Below are 22603 nucleotides of genomic sequence, written 5' to 3' on the forward strand. Positions count from 1 at the left end.
GGTGAAGCACTGGAATGGGTTACCTAGGGAGGTGGTGGAATCTCCTTCCTTAGAGGTTTTTAAGGTCAGGCTTGATATTCTATGATTCTGTGATCTTAGTGATGGCATTTTCAAACATGTATGAAGATAACAGGTTAGGTGAGATTGAATTTCCTTCTCTTCAATAACTAGTACTTATCCACAGAGATTTTTTCACTTACACTCCACGGCAGGGCTATATATTCTTATTTCATTTTTCAAGCCAGAAAGCTACAATTTGTACAGAGAAGCATCTCCTTTTGTGCTGAATTCAGCTGGATTCATCAAAGGATGGCTATTTATCTGGTTAAAGAGGGATTAACCTAGAATTACAGTAGTCAGGTTTACAAATCACCAAAACTTTTGGAAGAAATATAACTGCCTGCTTCAGAGCATCAACCATCCTGGAATAACTGGGGGTTAGAAGAGACTTTCCCTATGGGTAGATTATTTCCTAGCTCCTTCTTGCAGGATTTCATTGTTATTATTATTGTAGCTGGTTGAAAATTGTGACAGGACAGTTTTCCCGTCAGAAACTGCTGATTCAATCAAATAAAAATATTTCATGGGAATGAATAGATTTTCTTGAAATTTTTGAGAGAATGCTATCAAAACGTTTCATTTCAATATAGTAAAAAATGTGCTTCAACTTTATGGTTTCAACTTTTATGTTAGAATAGAATAGTCTAGGCATTTAGACATATTATATTATATTATATTATATTTATATTTAAGAGTCAAAATGATAAAGTCACAATGAAACTTTCCCGCCTTTCAGAAATGAACCATTTTGATAAGGCCATTTCAGTATTTCTGGAATAAAAAATTCAGATATTTAGTGTCTTGGTCAATTTTCCCATTTTGACTTTTCATTCCAATTTCGAACAAAAAGAAATTTCAAAATGTCTCGATTTGCCAAGGAACAGAAGTTTTCTGGTCAGTTCAGTGATGCAGTAATGCCTAGAAGCTCTGGGCATTGCTCAACATCCTATTGCACTACACTCTGTACACACACATACACACACACACACATAACCAGGGGCAGCTCAAGGCATTTTGCCGCCCCAAGCACAGCAGGCAGGCTGCCTTCGGTGGCTTGCCTGCGGAGGGTCCGCTGGTCCCGCGGCTTCGGCGGACCTCCCGCAGGCATGCCTGTGGGAGGTCCGCCGAAGCCGCGGGACCAGCGGACCCTCCGCAGGGACTTCTGCGGGAGGTCTACCGAAGCCACGGGACCAGCGGACCCTCCTCAGGCAAGCCGCCAAAGGCAGCCTGCCTGCCGCGCTCGCGGTGACCGGCAGAGCACCCCCAGTGGCTTGCCGCCCCAAGCACGTGCTTGGCATGCTGGGGCCTGGAGCCACCCCTGAACATAACAAACAGATGACCACTGAGTGAGGAGCTTACACTCTAAGGCCTCCATCCTGCAAATTCTTATGCACATGCCTAACTTGATGCTGTGTGTGCAGTGCTATTGAACTCAATGGAGATGCTTGCAATGTCTAATGTAAAACAATACATTCATCTTTGCAGACTGTGTGATAGCCATTTCCCTCTAAAGCATCTGCTGCCAGTGTCAGATTTGACTAGTTATAAAGTACACATGGGGATGTTGGGGCTGATTAGCTATAGTTTGTACAGTATTCTGAGATCCTCAAGTGAAAGTCACAATGCGGTTTTGTCATTGACTTCAGTGGAACCAGTATTTCACCCAGTATGTTCATTATTTAGTTATTATCAATGAGCAAAATTCTCCCTTTGCATTTAATAATGGATTTGTTTGATTAGTCTCTGAAAAGCTACTTTGGCTGTACCTTTAAATCTAAGCTTTCTGACAGCATTTCAGCCAGAAAATAGCACCTTTGCACCCAGTTTAACATTCCCCCATTGATTTAAAGGGCAAAGAAGCCCCGGAGCCGATCTATGAAAATTTTGTTCTAGAGGATGTGCCTTGTTCTACACATCACTCCGAACAGAAGTGTGAATCTGCCTTTCCACTATATGTGAACGGTAAGTGATCCACTCCACTCATAGCCTCGTCCCGGACTCAGCAAGGGTCTTAAACTTTTGTATACATTTTACCAGGTATGTAATTAGTGGGATTGTTCATGTGCTTCAAATTATGCATGTGCTTAATTACCAGGCCTGGATCCTTGTCACGTATTCATACTGATGTAGAGCTTTCTCCACCAGGAGAACTGGGGAGAACTTGACCACTTCTGTCCTAAGCTTGAGGAATCTGATTTTCCATAGAAGTGGGGCAGGAAATAGAACAAGAACAATCAGAGGCAGATCGAGGTCTCACTCCCTGGCCCATTCATTGCATTGTAACATTCAGAAGGGTAAACTAGTGGGGAAAATGTTTCCTGTAGGCTGACTCCGACCAATGAGAGATTTTGAAATCTCTGATTAAATGCAAGCTGGAAATAAGGTGCTCATTGTGGCGGTGAGAATGACTCACCCTTAGAACAAACTTCCCAGGGAAGTGGTGGATTCTCCGTCACTTGATATCTTCAGATCAAGACCGGACACCTCTCTGGAAGATGCTTTAGCAAACGAAAGTTATTGGGCTCAACTGAGAGGTAACGGTGAAATTCATGGGTCTGTGCTATACAGAAGGTCAGATTAGATGATCTAATGGTTCCTTCTGGCCTTAAACTCTGTGAATCAAGGAAACGTTGATCCAAGAAAGAGAAGAGAGACTATAAATGTCAGACTGAAAGGGTTTTGCTTCCAGGCACTTGAAGTCTTTTGGTCCTGATCAATGGAAAGCCTAGCAATAATTTGAATGAGTTCTGGGTAATAAAATAATATAACATTAGGGATCTATTATCGACCACCTGACCAGGACAGTAATAGTGATAATGAAATGCTAAGGGAAATTAGAGAGGCTATCAAAATTAAGAACTCAATAATAGTGGGGGATTTCAATTATCCCCATATTGACTGGGAATATTTCACTTCAGGACAAAATGCAGAGATAAAATTTCTTGACACTTTAAATGACTGCTTCATGGAGCAGCTGGTACGGGAACCCACAAGGGGAGAGGCAACTCTAGATTTAATTCCTGAGTGGAGCGCAGGAGCTGGTCCAAGAGGTAACTATAACAGGACCGCTTGGAAATAGTGACCATAATACAATAGCATTCAACATCCCTGTGCTGGGAAGAACATCTCAACAGCCCAACACTGTGGCATTCAATTTCAAAAGGGGGAACTATGCAAAAATGAGGGGGTTAGTTAAACAAAAGTTAAAAGTACAGTGACTAAAGTGACATCCCTGCAAGCTGCATGGTGCTTTTTAAAGACACCATAATAGAGGCCCACCTTCAGTGTATACCTCAAATTAAGAAAAACAGTAAAAGAACTAAAAAGGAGCCACTGTGGCTTAACAACCCTGTAAAAGAAGCAGTGAGAGATAAAAAGACTTCCTTTAAAAAGTGGAAGTCAAATCCTAGCAAGGCAAATAGAAAGGAGCATAAACCCTGCCAAATTAAGTGCAAGAGTGTAATAAGAAAAGCCAAAGAGGAGTTTGAAGAACGGCTAGCCAAAAACTCCAAAGGTAATAACAAAATGTTTTTTAAGTACATCAGAAGCAGGAAGTCTGCTAAACAACCAGTGGGGCCCCTTGACGATCGAAATACAAAAGGAGCGCTTAAAGACGATAAAGTCATTGCGGAGAAACTAAATGGATTCTTTGCTTCAGACTTCATGACTGAGGATGTTAGGGAGATTCCCAAACCTGAGCCGGCTTTTGTAGATAACAAATCTGAGGAACTGTTACAGTTTGAAGTGTCACTAGAGGAGGTTTTGGAATTAATTGATAAACAATTGATAAATCATTAACAAGTCACCAGGACAAGATGGCATTCACCCAATAGTTCTGAAAGAAATCAAATGTGAAGTTGCAGAACTATTAACTAAGGTTTGTAACCTGTCCTTTAAATCGGTTCGGTGCCCAGTGACTGGAAGTTAGGTAATGTAACACTAATATTTAAAAAGGGCTCTAGAGGTGATCCCGTCAATTACAGACCGGTAAGTCTAACATTGGTACGGGCAAATTAGTTGAAACAATAGTTAAGAATAAAATTGTCAGACACACAGAAAAACATAAACTGCTGAAGCAGCAAAGAATCCTGTGGCACCTTATAGACTAACAGACGTTTTGCAGCATGAGCTTTCGTGGGTGAATACCCACTTCATTGGATGCAAGAGTTCACCCACGAAAGCTCATGCTGCAAAACGTCTGTTAGTCTATAAGGTGCCACAGGATTCTTTGCTGCTTTTACAGATCCAGACTAACACGGCTACCTCTCTGATACATAAACTGTTGAGTAATAGTCAACATGATTTCTGTAAAGGGAAATCGTGTCTTACTAATCTATTAGAGTTCTTTGAAGGGGTCAACAAACATGTGGACAAGGGGGATCCAGTGGATGCAGTGTACTTAGATTTCCAGAAAGCCTTTGACAAGGTCCCTCACCAAAGGCTGTTATGTAAATTAAGTTGTCATAGGATAAAAGGGAAGGTCCTTTCATGGACTGAGAACTGGTTAAAAGACAGGGAACAAAGGATAGGAATGAATGGTAAATTCTCAGAATGGAGAGGGGTAACTAGTGGTGTTCCCCAAGGGTCAGTCCTAGGACCAATCCTATTCAGTTTATTCATAAATGATCTGGAGAAAGGGGTAAACAGTGAGGTGGCAAAGTTTGCAGATGACACGAAACTGCTCAAGATAGTTAAGACCAAAGCAGACTGTGAAGAACTTCAAAAAGATCTCACAAAACTAAGTGATTGGGCAACAAAATGGCAAATGAAATTGAATGTGGATAAATGTAAAGTAATGCACACTGGAAAAAATAACCCCAACTATACATACAATATGATGGGGGCTAATTTAGCTACAGCGAGTCAGGAAAACGATTTTGGCGTCATCGTGGATAGTTCTCTGAAGATGGCCACGCAGTGTGCAGATGCGGTCAAAAAAGCAAACAGGATGTTAAGAATCATTAAAAATGGGATAGAGAATAAGACTGAGAATATATTATTGCCCTTATATAAATCCATGGTACGCCCACATCTCGAATACTGCGTACAGATGTGGTCTCCTCATCTCAAAAAAGATATACTGGCACTAGAAAAGGTTCAGAAAAGGGCAACTAAAATGATTAGGGGTTTGGAGAGGGTCCCATATGAGGAAAGATTAAAGAGGCTAGGACTCTTCAGCTTGGAAAAGAGGAGACTAAGGGGGGACATGATAGAGGTATATAAAATCATGAGTGATGTGGAGAAAGTGGATAAGGAAAAGTTATTTACTTATTCCCATAATACAAGAACTAGGGGTCACCAAATGAAATTAATAAGCAGCAGGTTTAAAACAAATAAAAGGAAGTTCTTCTTCACGCAGCGCACAGTCAACTTGTGGAACTCCTTACCTGAGGAGTTTGTGAAGGCGAGGACTATAACAGCATTTAAAAGAGAATTGGATAAATTCATAGTGGGTAAGTCCATAAATGGCTATTAGCCAGGCTGGGTAAGGAATGGTGTCCCTAGCCTCTGTTTGTCAGAGGGTGGAGATGGATGGCAGAAGAGAGGTCATTTGATCATTGCCTGTTAGGTTCACTCCCTCTGGGGCACCCGGCATTGACCACTGTCGGTAGACAGGATACTGGGCTAGATGGACCTTTGGTCTGACCTGGTACAGCCATTCTTATGTTCTTATGGGTCAGGCCCGTTACCACTAAAAGTGTTGCAATTTCAGATTAAGTTGAATTATGGATACCCTGGAATTTCATAATACAAAAACCAGCCTCGAGATCACAGATATGAATCTGTAATTACTCTAATACCATAAAGTTTGTTCTCCTGCCTTTGTGAAACTGGCTGGGATTCCCACACCTTTTTTAGGGGCGGGTAAGTGGCAAAATAAGACCTGAGCAAATATCTGAAAATGGTGGGGGTTTTTTCCCAAATATTTGCTCAGAAAGAAACTCTGGATTTTCCTTGATGGCGTTTTCATCCATCATACGTTTGTTTCTTGCACCACTCCATTGATCAGTTTGCTTCAATACGGTCATGGAGTCAGAAAAAAATCAGAAGTAAATGTTAGATCAAGAGTCACAGAGAGAGAATTTTTAATTCAGCTATGAGTGTTCACACTGCAAACCTGACTGTTACCCTCAGCCAACCACTGAAGAGATTAAAATAACCTGTTAGATGTATGGTTTCAGAGTAGCAGCCGTGTTAGTCTGTATCCGCAAAAAAAACAAAACAGGAGTACTTGTGGCACCTTAAAGACTAACAAATTTATTGTAGCATGAGCTTTCGTGAGCTAAAGCTCACTTCTTCTGATGCATAGAATGGAACACACAGACAGGAGATATTTATACATACAGAGAACATGAAAAGGTGGAAGTATGCATACCAACAGGCAGAGTCTAATCAATTGAGATGAGCTATCGTTAGCAGGAGGAAAAAAAAACTTTTTGAAGTGATAATTAAGATGGCCCATAGAAGGTGTGAGGAGAACTTAACATAGGGAAATAGATTCAATTGGTGTAATGACCCAACCATTCCCAGTCTTTATTTAGACCACAGTTAATGGTATCTAGTTTGCATATTAATTCAAGTTCAGCAGTCTCTCTTTGGAGTCTGTTTTTGAAGTTTTTTTGTTGCAAAATTGCCACCTTCAAGTCTGTCACTGAGTGGTTAGGAAGGTTGAAGTGTTCTCCCACTGGTTTTTGAATGTTATGATTCCTGATGTCAGATTTGTGTCCATTTATTCTTTTGCGTAGAGACTGTCCGGTTTGGCCAATGTACATGGCAGAGGGGCATTGCTGGCACATGATGGCATATATCACGTTGGTAGATGTGCAGGTGTACGAGCCCCTGATGGTGTGTCTGATGTGATTAGGTCCTGTGATGGTGTCACTTGAATGGATATGTGGACAGAGCTGGCATCTGGCCACTATGGATGTGGAAGCCCTCTACACTAACATTCCACACGAAGATGGACTACAAGCCATCAGGAACAGTATCCCCGATAATATCACGGCTAACCTGGTGGCTGAACTTTGTGACTTTGTCCTCACCCACAACTATTTCACATTTGGGGACAATATATATCTTCAAGTCAGTGGCACTGCTATGGGTACCCGCATGGCCCCTCAGTATGCCAACATCTTTATGGCTGACTTAGAACAACGCTTCCTTAACTCTCGTTCCCTAACACCCCTACTCTACTTGCGCTACATTGATGACATCTTCATCATCTGGACTCATGGAAAAGAAGCCCTCGAGGAATTCCACCGAGATTTTAACAATTTCCATCCCACCATCAACCTCAGCCTAGACCAATCCACACAAGCGGTCCATTTCCTAGACACTACTGTGCTAATAAACGATGGTCACATAAATACCACCCTATACCGGAAACCCACTGACCGCTATACTTACTTACATGCCTCCAGCTTCCATCCCGGACACACCACACGATCCATTGTCTACAGCCAAGCTCTAAGATACAACCGTATTTGCTCCAATCCCTCGGACAGAGATAAACACCTACAAGATCTCTATCAAGCATTCTTAAACCTACAATACCCACCTGCTGAAGTGAAAAAACAGATTGACAGAGCCAGAAGAGTACCCAGAAGCCACCTACTACAGGACAGGCCTAAAAAAGAAAATAACAGAACACCACTAGCCATCACCTACAGCCCCCAACTAAAACCTCTCCAGCGCATCATCAAAGATTTACAACCTATCCTTAAAGATGATCCCTCACTCTCACAGATCTTGGGAGACAGGCCAGTCCTTGCTTATAGACAGCCTCCCAACCTGAAGCAAATACTCACCAGCAACCGCACACCATACAACATAAACACTAACCCAGGAACCTATCCTTGCAATAAAGCCCGATGCCAGCTCTGTCCACATATCCATTCAAGTGACACCATCACAGGACCTAATCACATCAGACACACCATCAGGGGCTCGTACACCTGCACATCTACCAACGTGATATATGCCATCATGTGCCAGCAATGCCCCTCTGCCATGTACATTGGCCAAACCGGACAGTCTCTACGCAAAAGAATAAATGGACACAAATCTGACATCAGGAATCATAACATTCAAAAACCAGTGGGAGAACACTTCAACCTTCCTAACCACTCAGTGACAGACTTGAAGGTGGCAATTTTGCAACAAAAAAACTTCAAAAACAGACTCCAAAGAGAGACTGCTGAACTTGAATTAATATGCAAACTAGATACCATTAACTGTGGTCTAAATAAAGACTGGGAATGGTTGGGTCATTACACCAATTGAATCTATTTCCCTATGTTAAGTTCTCCTCACACCTTCTATGGGCCATCTTAATTATCACTTCAAAAAGTTTTTTTTTTCCTCCTGCTAACGATAGCTCATCTCAATTGATTAGACTCTGCCTGTTGGTATGCATACTTCCACCTTTTCATGTTCTCTGTATGTATAAATATCTCCTGTCTGTGTGTTCCATTCTATGCATCCGAAGAAGTGAGCTTTAGCTCACGAAAGCTCATGCTACAATAAATTTGTTAGTCTTTAAGGTGCCACAAGTACTCCTGTTTTTTTTTTTTTTTGTTAGATGTATGTTATCAAATGCAATTAACTTAATGTAAATGGGCTACGCACCAAGAATATGTTGTTGAAATTGTTTAGTTATTAATAAATTTGAGATAATCACAATCTGTTTAGCCAATTTGTAAAGAGAAAAAAATTGTCTAACAAGTTAAGACTAATTTTTTAAAAGTGGATCACGATTTTGGGCACCTACAGTGATGCATCTTAGAAAAATCTGATTGTCACAAAATTAGGCCTTTTTAAGGTGTCTTAACGTGTACTTCTAAAATCACTAGTCACTTCTGAAAAATTAGGCCCAATGTTCTATAAATACCTGCCCAAGATTTAGCCATAAATCAGGAGTCCCACCTCCACATTTGGCATGACCGTTCGTAGTCTCAACAGAGAGTTCACACTTGGAACGGGCAAATGCACTGAAACAGGGCTAGATTCTGCCCTTTTACTTATGGGGAGCACTCGTGTGCTATGCGCATCACTGACTAGTAGAGCAAGGTACTTTTCAAAGTGACTAAGAGTGGCAGAACCAGGCCTATAATCTCAGAGAATCATAGAACCATGGGGTCAGAAGGGACTGCAGGGGTCACCTAATCTAACCCCTGCCAAGATGCAGGATTTGTTATGTCTAAATCATCCAAGACAGATGGCTACTCAGCCTCGTTTTGAAAACCTCCAGTGAAGGAGATGCCACAACTTCCCTAGGCAGCCTGTTCCATTGTCCTACTGTTTTTACCGTTAGGAAGTTGTTCCTGAGATTTAATCTATATCTTCTATATCTATATCTATGTATCTCAGCTGGTGGCCTCTGTGGGGGAAGGTTGAAGATAGATAGATTAATAGATAGTGGGTTTGTAAAGGAAATTGCATTGCTTCTGTGTTTCTTATGCACAGAGGGAATTTCATTCTTGAGGGACTGCACCATGCACCAATTTTACATTCACCTCAATAAACCAATTGCCACACTAAAATTTGCAAACACTGGGGTTTGGCTCCTAGACCAGAACTGATTGCAGAGGTGGCTGATTTGATGTGCACATGGGGTGAATAAGGACAGACATGGGGATGGATTTTGCATGGCAGGCTGCAACTTTATTAAAACTGTGTTATTTGCCATGTCATCCATACTCTCACCCACCAGGCATTTTAAGGGGTTACAGTGCAATGGTTACAGGCTCCTACCATGTAACCCATAACTCGGGGTAGACTCTCCCCAGCCGATCCCTAAGATTCAGGTTTCTCCTCCGAGTCATACCACCACCACCCTGGTGAGGGGGACCTCAGTCCACAAAGGCCAAAAGATCCTCTCTCATGAACCCAAGGCCCTCAGCAAATTCCCAGGTCTTTTACTTCTAGGAACCTTCCCTTGTAGCCTGTTAACGCCACTGGAAACTGGCTTCAAGTTGCAATGAACTAATATCCCTGACAAATACTAGCACAAATTGCTAAATCCCATTCCTAATTAACTTAACGGTGCCTCCCCGGTGCTGAGAGGAAGGCAACAATCCCACCAGGCCTCTGCTAATTTGGCCTGATGGGAAGAAAAATTCCTTCCTGACCCCCAAACAGGCCATCGGTCAGACCCACAGCACTGGCAAGACACAGCTCTGAAACTACCATTACTGGGGTGGGGCTGGGGCTGCTGATATGGAGTAAAAAGAGGCTCCACATGGCCCAGTCTAGGGCTTAAATTAACTAAGGGCAACAGCCAGGGACCAGTCAACTTTCCTCTGTCCCTGGCTGGCCAAGAGGTAGATAGAACCTCTGAAGTGAGCGCTTTCCTCCCGCTTTCTACCGGGGCTGTCCCAGTCACCCCTGGCCCATCAAGTTTTCCACCCAGTGAGGCAGATGGGTGGCACCATCTCTCTCTTTCTCATTTTTGCATGGCTGGAACCAGTGTCCAGATAGCCATTGCAGGGGTCTGAGAGTCCATCTCGTCCCCATTCCAGTTTCTAGTCCAAGTCACAATTTAGCCTGTAACATTTACATTCTGTCTCCGGAATACAGGTTGTACAAATCATATCTCTCTCAGCAACCTTCACTTAAATCAACGGCTTGTTTTGTTTGGGATAGGGTGAAATTCCCTGGGGATCAATGGTATGAGATCTGCGGGTGGCTAATATGTTTTCCATGTTTCCTTCTCATTTTCCTGTAGGCGTGTACAGGCCATGAGAGGTGCAGGATGTTGGAAGATAAGCATCTCAGTTTAGCTTTTTCAAAGATTGATTTCAATGTGTCAGAGCCAGCAGAAGAGGGAAGAAGAGGACACTCAGGCACTGAAGGAACATTTCAGAAATTTGGAAATATGAAGAATTTTTGGTTTTTGAAGAGAGAAATAAAGAGCAACATGAGTTTAACCTACCTGAGTTCTTAACTGGGAATGAGGATGTGTGTCAATTTCAGACTAGTTCCTCCTGTGCAAAGGGAAAATGTGAGTTTGATGTAAAGAGATGATGCTGTATTATAAGTTATAATTTTATTTCTGTTACATGTATGCTGGGCTGTAATGTATGAGAGGGCTCACTTTCTATTTCATCATATGAGTCAGAATTTTCTTTTTGTTATCTTTATACAACTATTAATTTCAATTTCCTTTTTTTTCAATATATTCAAAATAAAATAAAATTTAAAAATGAAAAACAAGTATTGTGCAGTAATGTGTATAGAACTGAGTAAATAATTGATTTTTTTCGGCTCAGGAACCAAACTAAAAATTTAGTTATTTCGAACCAAAACTGATTTTTTTTCACCAAAGTAAAAAAAAAAAAAAAGTTGTTGGATTTGGTTTTTTTCCATTTTGGATAGAAAACACCCAAAACTATATGAAATGAAAAATCTGAAACTAAATTAACTTGGGTGAGGGTTATTTGGGGGGGGGTTGTTTTTGTTTTAATTCTGAAGTGTTTTTTATTGGAGATGAAATTTTTTTTTGGTTTTTCAATTAATTTAGTTTTCAAGTGTTTTTTTCCACTCCTTAAAAATAAATATACCTAAAGTTCAAAATTAAAACGTCATTTTGAAATGAAAAGACACAATGTTTCATTTTGAAATGATTGAAACAAACTGTTTTGACTTTTAAAAAAAATTTCATTTTTTCAGCCAAAAGTATTTTCCACATTCACTCCAAATTCATGAATAGTTTCAGTGCCCCCCCAATGCATTTTTTTAGGTTTTGTACTATTCCCCCCCAAAAAACTTTCACCCAGCTCTGAAAACCTTCGCATATTCATAGTTCTTCTGCTATGTAAAAAACATATAGTTCTATTGATTTAACTGGCGCGTCAATACTTTGGCCTTTTGAATATTTTCCCCTTCACCAAATCCACCACAAACCTTGGTAAATTGTTTCAATGGTTAATTACTTTCACCTTATTTCCTGTCTGAATTAGTCTAGCTTTAACTCCCAGCCATTGGACTGTGTTAGTTCTCTGCTAGATTGAAGAGCCCATTAGTAAATATTTGTTCCCCAGGCAAGTACTTATCAATTGTAATCGAGTCACCCCTTAACCTTCTCTTTGTTAAACTAAAGAGATTGAGCTCCTCGAGTCTCTCAATATCAGGCATGTTTTCTAATCCTTTAATCATTCTCAGAACTCTTCTCTGACCCCTCTCCAATTTATCAACATTCTTCTTAAATTGTGGATACCAGAATTGGGCACAGTTTTCCAGCAGCAGTCGCACTGCCATCAAATATAGAGGTATATTAACCTCTCTGTTTCTATTCAAGATTCCCCTTTTTATGCATCCAAGGTTCACATTAGCCCTATTGGCCATAGCATTGCACTGGGAGCTCATGTTCAGTTGATTATTGGTCCTGCTGGTGGTGGTGTTGGTCCTGCTTTGAGCCGAGGATTGGACTAGATACCTCCTGAGGTCTCTCCCAACCCTAATCTTCTATGATTCTATGATTATCCACCATGATCCTGAAATCTTTTTTAGTCACTGCTTCCCAGGAAGGAGCCCCCTACATCCTATAAGTATGGCCGACATTCTTTGTTCCTAGATGTAGACATTTATATTTAGATGATCTGGGTGTAATAGGCCAGTGAGCCTTACTTTCTTACCCAGTTACACAGGCAGAAATTATAATTATAAATAGAATTATAGGTCACCTTCATGATCATGACATGCTAGGGATTAGCCAGCACGGCTTCTGCAATGGAAAAGCATGTTTCTCTAATCCCTAGATCAGGGGTCGGCAACCTTTCAGAAGTGCTGTGCCAAGTCTTCATTTATTCACTCTAATTTAAGGTTTCACGTTCCAGTAATACATTTTAACATTTTTAGAAGATCTCTTTCTATAAGTCTATAATTTATAACTAAACTATTGTTGTATGTAAAGTAAATAAGGTTTTTAAAATGTTGAAGCAGCTCATTTAAAATTAAATTAAAATGCAGAGCCCCTCGGACCAGTGGCCAGGACCCAGGCAGTGTGAGTGCCACTGAAAATCAGCTTGTGTGCCGCCTTTGGCACCTGTGCCATAGGTTGCCTACCCCTGCACTAGGTAGTGGATAAAGGAGAACAAAATTAATATAATTTATTTGGCCTTTCAGTAGCCTTCGACAAAGTCCCTTTTAGGTGGTTAGTAAAGAAACTAAGTAGGGCTATCTATTAATCCCAGTTAACGCATGTGATTAATTAAAAAAATTCAATCTCAGTTAAAAAAATTAATCGCGATTAATCGCAGTTTTAATTGCACTGTTAAAAATAGAATACCAATTGAAATGTATTAAATACCAGTATTTTGAATGATTTTCTACATTTTCATATACATTGTATTGTGTGTTGAAATTGAAATCAAAGTGTATATTATTTTTACTACAAATATTTTCACAGTAAAAATGATAAGCATATTTTTCAAGTCACTTCATACAAGTACTGTAGTGCAATCTCTTTGTCGTGAAAGTGCAGCTTACAAATGCAGATTTTTTTTTGTTACATAACTGCACTCAAAAACAAAACAATGTAAAACTTCAGAGCCTACAAATCCATTCAGTCTTACTTCTTGTTCAATCATTTAGACAAACACGTTTGTTTACATTTACAGGAGATAATGCTGCTCTCTTCTTATTTACAATGTCACCAGAAAGTGATAACAAGCATTTGCATGGCACCTTTGTAGCTGGCATTGCATGGTATTTTCATGTCAGATATGCAAAACAATCATATGGAGCTTTATGCTTCGGCCACCATTCCAGAGGACATGCTTCCATGCTGATGATGCTCTTTAAAAAAATAATGCATTAATTAAACTTGTGACTGAACTCCTTGGGGAAGAATTGTATGTCCCCTGCTCTGTTTTACCTGCATGCTGCCATATATTTCATGTTATAGCAGTCTCAGATGATGACCAAGCATGTGTTCGTTTTAAGAATACTTTCATTGTAGATTTCACAAAACACAAAGAAGGTACCAATGTGAGATTTCTAACCAACCCAAGGTTTAAGAATCTGAAGTACCTTCCAAAATCTGAGAGGAACGAGGTGTGAAACATGCTTTCAGAAGTCTTAAAAGAGCAACACTCCGATGTAGAAACTACAGAACCTGAACCACCAAAAAAGAAAATCAACCACGTGCTGTTGGGATCTGACTCAGATAATGAAAATGAAAATGCATTGATCTGCACTGCTTTGGATTGTTATTGAGCAGGACTCGTCATCAGCATGGACTCATATCCTCTGTAATGGTGGTCGAAGCATGAAGGGACATATGAATCTTTAGTGCATCTATCATGTAAATATCTTGTGACACCGGCTACATCAGTGCCATGCGAACACTTGTTCTCACTTTCAGGTGACATTGTAAACAAGAAGCAGGCAGCATTATCTCCTGCAAATGTAAACTAATTTGTTTGTCTTAGCAATTGGCTGAATAAGAAGTAGGACTGAGTGGACTTGCAGGCTCTAAAATTTAACATTGTTTTATTTTTGAATGCATTTTTGTACATTATTCTACATTTGTAAGTTCAACTTTCATGATAAAGAAATTGCACTACAGTACTTGTATTCGGTGAATTGAAAAATACTATTTCTTCTGGATTTTTTACAGTGAAAATTAAAAATAAATATACAGAGAGTACTGTACACTTTTTATTCTGTGTTGTTACTTAAATCAATATATTTGAAAATGTAGAAAACATCCAAAAATATTTAAATAAATGGTATTCTATTGTTTTTTAACAGTGCAATTAATCATGCGCTTAATCACGATTATGTTTTTTTAATCGCACAGTTAATCTTGATTATTCTTTTTAATTGCTTGACAGCCCTAAAACTAAGCAATCATTGGGTAAGAATCAAAGTTCTGTCATGGGGCAGAAATTGGCTCAAAGATAGAAAGAATAAGAATAAATGATCAATTAAGGAGAATGGAGGGTGCCTAAAGGGTCTGTACTGGGCCCTCTGTTGTTTCATATGTTTATTAATTGTCTGGAAAGGGAAGTGAAGAGTGAAGTAGCAAAATCTGCAGATGGCACAATATGCTCAGGGTCTAGCAGGTTGCCATGTACGGGGTCAGGAAGGAATTTTCCCTGGGTCAGATTGCCAGGGATTTGGGGGTGGTTTTTTCGATGTTTTTTGTTTTTTGCATTCCTCTGCAGTGTGGCGTTAGTGTTGCTTGCTGAGATTATCTGGGTATTTCTCACCTAATAAATTCCCAGCCATTGCAGCAGACTTGGGCGCTAATGCACTCCTATCCTTCCTATTCTCTGCCTGCGGCACACAATTTTCTAAGTCTCTTGTAGACTGTAATACTGTTGCCTGATTTTGTTTGTTGGGTTTAGTGTGCTGGTGCTGGGTGGAGCTGGTGGCCTGTGATATACAGGAGGTCAAACTGGATAATCTGGTGACTCCGTTTGGCCTGAACCTCTGTGACTCTTCTCAGAATAGCCAAGCCCAGAGAAGATTGTGTCAGAGCTGAGGGAATGGGTGGCTCAATGGGAAATAAATTCCATGTTGAGGTTGTGCCCAGCAATGCTTGAGGGGAAACACGGCAGCGCACATTGGAGGGAATAGCTGGACCCACTTATACCCTTGCAGGGAGCTAGATTCGCTGTTACCAGAGCCCTGGGCGAAGCACTCACAAAACAGAAGCAAATGTTACATTGTGTAAGTAAGATGCTAGAAAAGAATGGTGAGAATATTAGAGTGTCACTATGAACCAATGAGTTTCCCCCACCTCGACAGCTGTGCCCCAGGCCGGCAGGTCATGGGCACGGCATCTAAGTGGTGCCTGGGCTTGGGGTTGGGGGAATTTGACCCCTAGTGCATGGACCCTGTCTCAGACTCTGATGGTGAAAAGCTCTTTACTATTCTCATCCCAAGACAGTGGCGTCCCTTTCTGGCTCACACAGACAGCAGAGAAGCGGAGACGCTAGAGCACAGCGACTGTGGCTTTCTGTCTATTTTAGTGCAAAGGAACAGAAACAACCACTCAGCTGAGAGCAGCCGCCACTTATCTGCTGCTTGACCACAGCAAGAGAACAGGGAGAGCAGATGGGGACTGCAGCTTCCCTTTTACTGAGACCAGAATGAGCAGAGATGGTCTGGGAACAGGGCGCCCGATTTTCTGATATCCTGATCCTTGTGCCGTCATTTGCACCAGTAAAAAGTGAGTGTGAAACATTACCATCCTCTTTTAGCAGCCCTTTGCCCTGATGCAAATACCGCAGCAGGTGCAGGGCAACAACGATTCAGACCTGGAGAGCCACTGCAGCTCATCCCCTATCACTGGAGAGAGCATCTAAACCTCAAGGAGCAAAGCAGAACACAGCAGCGACCAGCTGTGGCTTCCCGTCGGCCTGAATCCTGCAGAGAAGAAGGTGACCCACAGCACCAAGTCACTGCAGTTCCTGGGCTGTGAGGAGCAGCAGACAGAGAGGAGACTGGAGAACAGAGCTAGTCCTTTGTCTGAGATCCAAGGACTTGGAGGAGATTCAGAGAAGATCGCTTTGTTCTTGGGGAGCAGAAGCCACTGCAGAATTTGAAGGCAGTTGAATAAATGCTGATCCCACCAATGATTCTTGCACTGTACCTGTGGCTTGTTTGTGAGTACCGGGCTTTGTTTCCCCATTAAGAAAAGTATGAGTAAAATTGTCCTGTCGTAGGCAGAGCTGTTATATGCTATTGCAGAGCTGAGAGCTTGCCTCAAAAACTGTTCTGTGCCATTAAGGCACGAACAAGGCCCTGCTCTCCTTAGCCATCCCAGCACACAGCATGATAGATATCTTGTATCTGTAGCTTAACTCTTTTATGAGGCTAGGTTGGCTTCTTGCTCAACCACCAAGGTGGAGAACCAGTGTGCTACTTTTTGTCTGGTTCCTAGTGTGGCATATTGAAAATTCTGCTAAAATTGTGGCTGTCATTAAAATGTCAGGCGTTTTACCTGGTCCTGATTGCAGGCAGGGGGATCTGTAGGGAAGTGTGCAATCTGGGTCCAGCAGCAATCAGTCTGCAAAGAGGCAGCCTAGAGCAAGGTGGGATGAGTTGGGCCTTTTCGCCTCAGGGAGCAGCCTGCTTTTTCTCTCTCTTATTTTGGTTTTTGTGTATTAAGGCTCTGGATTCTGAGGCCTGGTCTACACTGGGGGGGGGGGTGTCGAACTAAGGTACGCAACTTCAGCTACGCGAATAGCGTAGCTGAAGTCGAACTACCTTAGTTCGAACTACTTACCCGTCCTCATGGCGTGGGATCGAAGTCCGCGGCTCCCCCGTCGACTCCAACACCGCCATTCGCGGTGGTGGAGTTCCAGAGTCGACGGGAGCGCGTTCAGAGTTCGATATATCGCGTCTAGATGAGACGCGATATATCGAACTCCGAGAAGTCGATTGCTACCCGCCGATCCGGCGGGTAGTATGGACGTACCCTAAGAAATAAATGGTATAACATTGCAACCTTCCAACAAGAGTATCATGCCTTTATCTAGTTTCTCTGTTTGTGTGTCATGAAACAGGACACACAAGCTTTCCCATCGCATCTAAGTGTTGTCCACAGGGAGACAGTTCCTGGAATGCCCCAGCAAGGATTCTCCAGCCTCATCCACCAACCTAACTGAATTGGCACCTTATGGAAATTCTGCAGCTATGAATCATTTTTCAGATGAAAGGGAAAATGATGCTGTTTTTCCCTAAAGTAACTTTATTTTTTCTCCCAAAGCTTTGAGTTTTACATCCCAGCAGCAGCCGGCCTCCAACTGCATTTCCTCATCAGGTGAGCACTGACTTGAGTTGACTATGAAAACAGGGCTGCCTCTTGTATTCGTGCCATCCTTTTCTGATCACAGCTACATCTGTGTAATTGTAGGGTGGCCCAATGACAGCCACTGGCCCTGCTTAACCCTGAGAAAAGTGATTGTAAAATTCTGCCTTTCTGATCTGATAGAGCTTCATACCTACAACTGTACTTGTGTGAATAGCTATATGAGAGACTTGGAAACGGAGAACTTACTTCAGATGAGCTACAGCAGATTTAAACAATGTTAACTGGGTTGTCCCGGAAAATTACAAAAAAGAATCTCAGCTTTTGTAAATTTCACAATGGTAATTGCGCAGTCTTGACCAGCTATTCCAGCCTAGTCTTTATAGGTTATTATACCATTCTCCTCCCCATAGATTGTAAGTCCCTTTTCTGATCATCACACTAATGAAACTCTGTTTTTCACATGGGCTGAGTGTCCACAACTCTAAATGCAGTTCATTCGCTCTGCAGAGGCTCATTGTCCAAGGTGCTGAATAGAATTGGGTGAATTTTCTTCAGCGATCAGCAAATTCACTGGGGCACGGAATCTGTCTGCAAATGTGGGTCGAACTCAGTGAATAGTTTTAGCCAAAAAAAAATTAAAAGTTGAAATGGTTCATGTCATCTTTTTATTTTGAAATGGCCTTTTGTTTCAAAAGTTAGCTAGTTTAAGAAAAAAAAAAGGGGAGAGTTTAAAAATACCAAAAAAACACCCCCATAATGAAACAAAAAATGAAAAAAAATGCTTGATTTGACCCAAAATGAATTTGTTTGTTTCTTTGTTTTTGTTTGTTTTTTTAAAAGGGAATAAAGTAAAAAGAAAATTCAGCTTTGGTTCAAACTGAACCATTCCCCCCCCCCACCCCGATTTTTCAGTTTTCCCCTCAAAACCAAAAATCAATGACTCGCTCAGGTCTAGCACTGAGCCCCTGCAGATCCCAAGGATTTCATTTCAAGCCCTGTGTGCTCAGGACTTTTGAAAATCAGGACTCTACAGATCCAATCCAGGCCCCAAGTCGGATTGTGCAGTCGAGTTGCTGTGAATGTTCATTTTTATGATGTTTCTTTCTCACACCCTTTGCAGGTTTTGGTCTCTAATGTGGCTTCTCTGAGAACACTGGCACAGGGCTCAGCTCTTGCAAACTCTTTCGATTTGTTTTCCTTTTTGTGCATCAGCTTTTTTTTTTCCCTTTGGGAACATATTACAGCCCGAGTGACTGATCTGCTTCAGAAGACCAGCAGCTCAGCTCCCCAAAGAACAGAAATCTGCTCCCTAGCATCCAGTAACTCATGTCAGTCAACCAATAGCTATGACTTTTTTGGAGCAAATGGCACATGAAAAACACAGAATTTAAGGTAGATGAGAATGTCCATATTTCATATTTAGCATTATATCAAACTATTTAATGCAGTGGAGCCTGGACTTGGAGCTGGGCTCTAATTCTGGCTGTGCAGTCGGGGTGACCTTGGACAAGTCACGGTCCCACTCTGTGACTTGGTTTCCCCATCTGTAAGCTGTGGAGGATGACATGGACCTCCTTTGTAAAGCACTTGGTGATCTAAGGAGGAAAAGCACTGGGTACAAGCCAACTATTTTTACTACTGATGGCTGGATGCTGCCTCCTCACTACTAACGAGTAGTTCCCTACTCCATGAGTGGTTGCCTTGAAATCAGTGGGACTTCTTCAGATAAGATGCTATGAAATGGGTGACATTCACTCCTCTGTAGCTCAAGGCCTATATTTCACTTATACAGGGGGTAAGAGGCACATACGCAGTGCATAAGCCTTGTGGGAAGGGGTGAATTTCATCCCATGTAAATAAGGGCTGAACCATCCACCCTATAGTCTCTCTCTCCAGTACACAGTAGCTTGCAAACATGTGCTTTCATGTCCCTTCATATATACTCCAGAGTTGATGATTTGGCCACTTTCCTTCTTTGAAGGAGGCTGCTCTCTTTGGGCTAATATAGATGTGATGCTACACGTTACAAACTGCCATGCACTGTGTGATGCTGGAGAAATGTCTTCATAGACAGGGCCTGCCCACAACATTTTGGCACCTGAGGTGGGGAGCTCAAATGACGCACCTATTCCCCCTCGCTTGGGCTAAAACTTTGAAAGGTCTCAATTCTGCCTTCTTCCTGTTCTACTCCTCTCATGGTACTGCTCTGCTACCTACCCCAATAAAGGAGAACTAACAACTTAAAGTGCCTCGTTCAAAAATGTTAAGTAACACTTAACTTTTAAACACCTGAACAGCAAAAGTAACTTGTCTTGTCTGCATAGTAAACTCTGGCATTTTTATCTGTTTGAATAATCAAAGTGGTGCTTTCCGTGCCTTCTTGGTTGCAAAGATTTAAACTGCTTCCTGAAGATCCACAGTCTGCGCCAGCTCATGCTCTGTTGAGATGGTTGCAAGGCCGACCAGCCTCTCCTGTGTCATTGTGGAGTGTAGATGTGTTTTATTAAGTTCAGCGTGGAGAAGCTGCGTTCTCCACTGGCAACTGTTACAGGAAGTGTTAGAAGTATGCACAGAGCAACGAAAGCATTTGGAAAGAGGGTGGTCATCGTATTTGTGCACATGTATTCCAGAACTGCCTTTGGAGTTGATCCTGCTGAAACGTATCTTGAAAGGGCTTTCAGTTCATCACGTAAATCACTCGCATCAATATCGCGCATGTCATCATGTGTCAACACTGTCTCTAGTGCCCTGCATTGCTGGTGTAGGTCTTCTTCAGGCATAGTGAAGAGTTTTGGAATATCTTACAACATCCCAAATATACTGCTGTGTTCCTTGAGCTGCATGAAATGTTCTTCAACTGACTGTATTGCACAATCTAGCACCTGGTTAAAGAATTCAACTTTGATTTGTTTTTTGGGGTGTTTTATGGGATTATCCCGTGCCTCGTAATCAAAATGTTTTCTTCTTCAGTGACTCATTTATTCTTGAAAGGGTGGGAAAATAGCTTCAGTGTGAGGTTCCTCTTCTAACTTCTGTGCACTCTTCAGAACGTTTTGAAATCCCTCATCCGACCAGTAAGACTGTAGGTCCAGTTGTTCCATTGCTTCAGATATATCAAGGTCAACACCTTGGAGTTTCTTGCTTACAACTTTTTTTTCAAACAGTATGTCATGCCACACCACTAAGCAAAACGGAAATTTGAAGCTATGTATGTTTCCGGTGATTCCATTTCTCTCTGTCACTCAGGGCCAGTGCAAGGATATTTTGCGCCCTAGGCGAAACTTCCACCTTGCACCCCCCGGGGCATCGCTTATTATAAACTTTCAGAAATGAATCCTGCATAATGTGGCATTGTTCATTAGAATTAATACAAGGGGGTCAGAAGAGATGATCACAATGGTCCCTTCTGGCCCAGGGGAACCTATGAGCAAGGAGGAGGCTGAGAATGCCCCCAGCTCGCCGGGTCTCTAAATGTTCCCAGGCTCTGAGTACTTCGCCCTTCGGGGGGGACCCAGGGGCGAGGACGGCAGAGCCGGGCTCTCCCAGGAAGCAGGTGAGGATCTCCCTGGGGATCAGGGCCGGCTCCCCGCATTGGCACAGTGCCACCACGGGGGTCGGTGTTTGGAAATGGCACCTGCGCCAGCCCTTTCCCCTCCGTTGCGTTGTGGGGTTTAGTTTCACTTTCCTTTGCTCCAGGAGGCGGTTGCGTCCAGCCCCAGGCACACCTCGTTGTTAGGGCGAAGCTCACCTGAGCTCAGGACCGTGTCCTGCCTCCCCTAGCGGCTCCGTCCCTCAGCCGTGCTGGTCGCCGCACCTGGCCAGCTGTCTCCTCCTTGCTCCACCACAAGCTCCCACTGACCGTCCTGTGCGGTGCCCCTCGCTGCGGGGGCGGGTTTGTATGGAGGCCTCGATCCCTGCCCTGCCCTGCCCAGATGACTCCCGTGACGCCGGATACCGCTGTTTGGCGCCCCCAAATCTTGGCGCCCTAGGCAGCCACCAAGTTCGCCTAGTGGTTACACCGGCCCTGCAGAGAACCAGAACCCCTGCTGGAAACGTTCCTGCTTTGGGATCAGCCAACCAGCAGGTGTTCGCAGTGACCCAGGGCGGCCTTTCCACAAGCCGGCAATCTGGGTTTTCAGGACCCTCAGGTTAGGACCGGAAGCAAAGCTTGTCTGTCCGTCTGTGCTGGGGCATCACCTGCTCCTCTGCACCAAACCTCGACGAGTCCAGCTCTCACCCTGCACAGATCTTATCCCCACGTGCTCACACCCTGGGTGTTAATGCCTGCGCCCTTCACTGTATGTCCCACCTATCGCCATTCCTCTGGGGACACGTCATTCACACCAACCCAGGCCTGCATCCTGCCCATCTGCCTCCTCTGCCCAAGGAAAGAATTTCAGCCCGTCACGCCCAATACATTTCAATACATATTGAGTGGGGGAAACTGAGTCAGGCATATTTTTGTCATAGAAACATTACAGAAATTCCTCACATTCTCCACAAGGGAGTCTCTGTGGCCGCAAGCACCGGAACTTGCTATTTCCAGTTTGCTTTTCAAAGAAAGGCAGCCGAGCGCCCAGGCTCAATACATTTTGTTGGTCAAAGACAAGAGAGCACAACACAAAAAGGAGCTAGAGGTTACCCTTTTAGGAAGCAGTTTTGCAGCGTTACATTGCACAGCTGCTCCTGAAGTGTGTGTTCAAGCCTAACTGTGTCTATATACGAGTTGTTTACAGCTGATGGACCTTTACACACCAGTTTTTTCCTAGTTTCTTA

General features: G+C 42.7%; 1 protein-coding gene across 3 annotated transcripts in view; it reads left to right on the forward strand.

Moving 5' to 3' along the window:
- LOC123350276 (deleted in malignant brain tumors 1 protein-like) overlaps nucleotides 1–20070 on the forward strand; it is a 48592-nt gene extending 28522 nt beyond the window's left edge. For 2 of the 3 annotated variants that reach the window (XM_044988769.1, XM_044988770.1), the window contains exons 9-10: nucleotides 1911–2022; nucleotides 10787–11274. In XM_044988769.1, coding sequence (XP_044844704.1) covers nucleotides 1911–2022; nucleotides 10787–10803 — 129 coding nt within the window. In that variant the 3' untranslated portion in view covers nucleotides 10804–11274. Of the gene's footprint in view, nucleotides 1–1910; nucleotides 2023–10786; nucleotides 11275–15954; nucleotides 16677–17620; nucleotides 17837–18947 lie in introns of those variants that run through there. The other variant, XR_006573740.1, reaches the window with a different exon arrangement.
- Nucleotides 20071–22603: the final 2533 nt, after the last annotated feature.

Source organism: Mauremys mutica, chromosome 15 (genome assembly GCF_020497125.1).
Source record: "Mauremys mutica isolate MM-2020 ecotype Southern chromosome 15, ASM2049712v1, whole genome shotgun sequence".
NCBI lineage: Eukaryota > Metazoa > Chordata > Testudines > Geoemydidae > Mauremys > Mauremys mutica.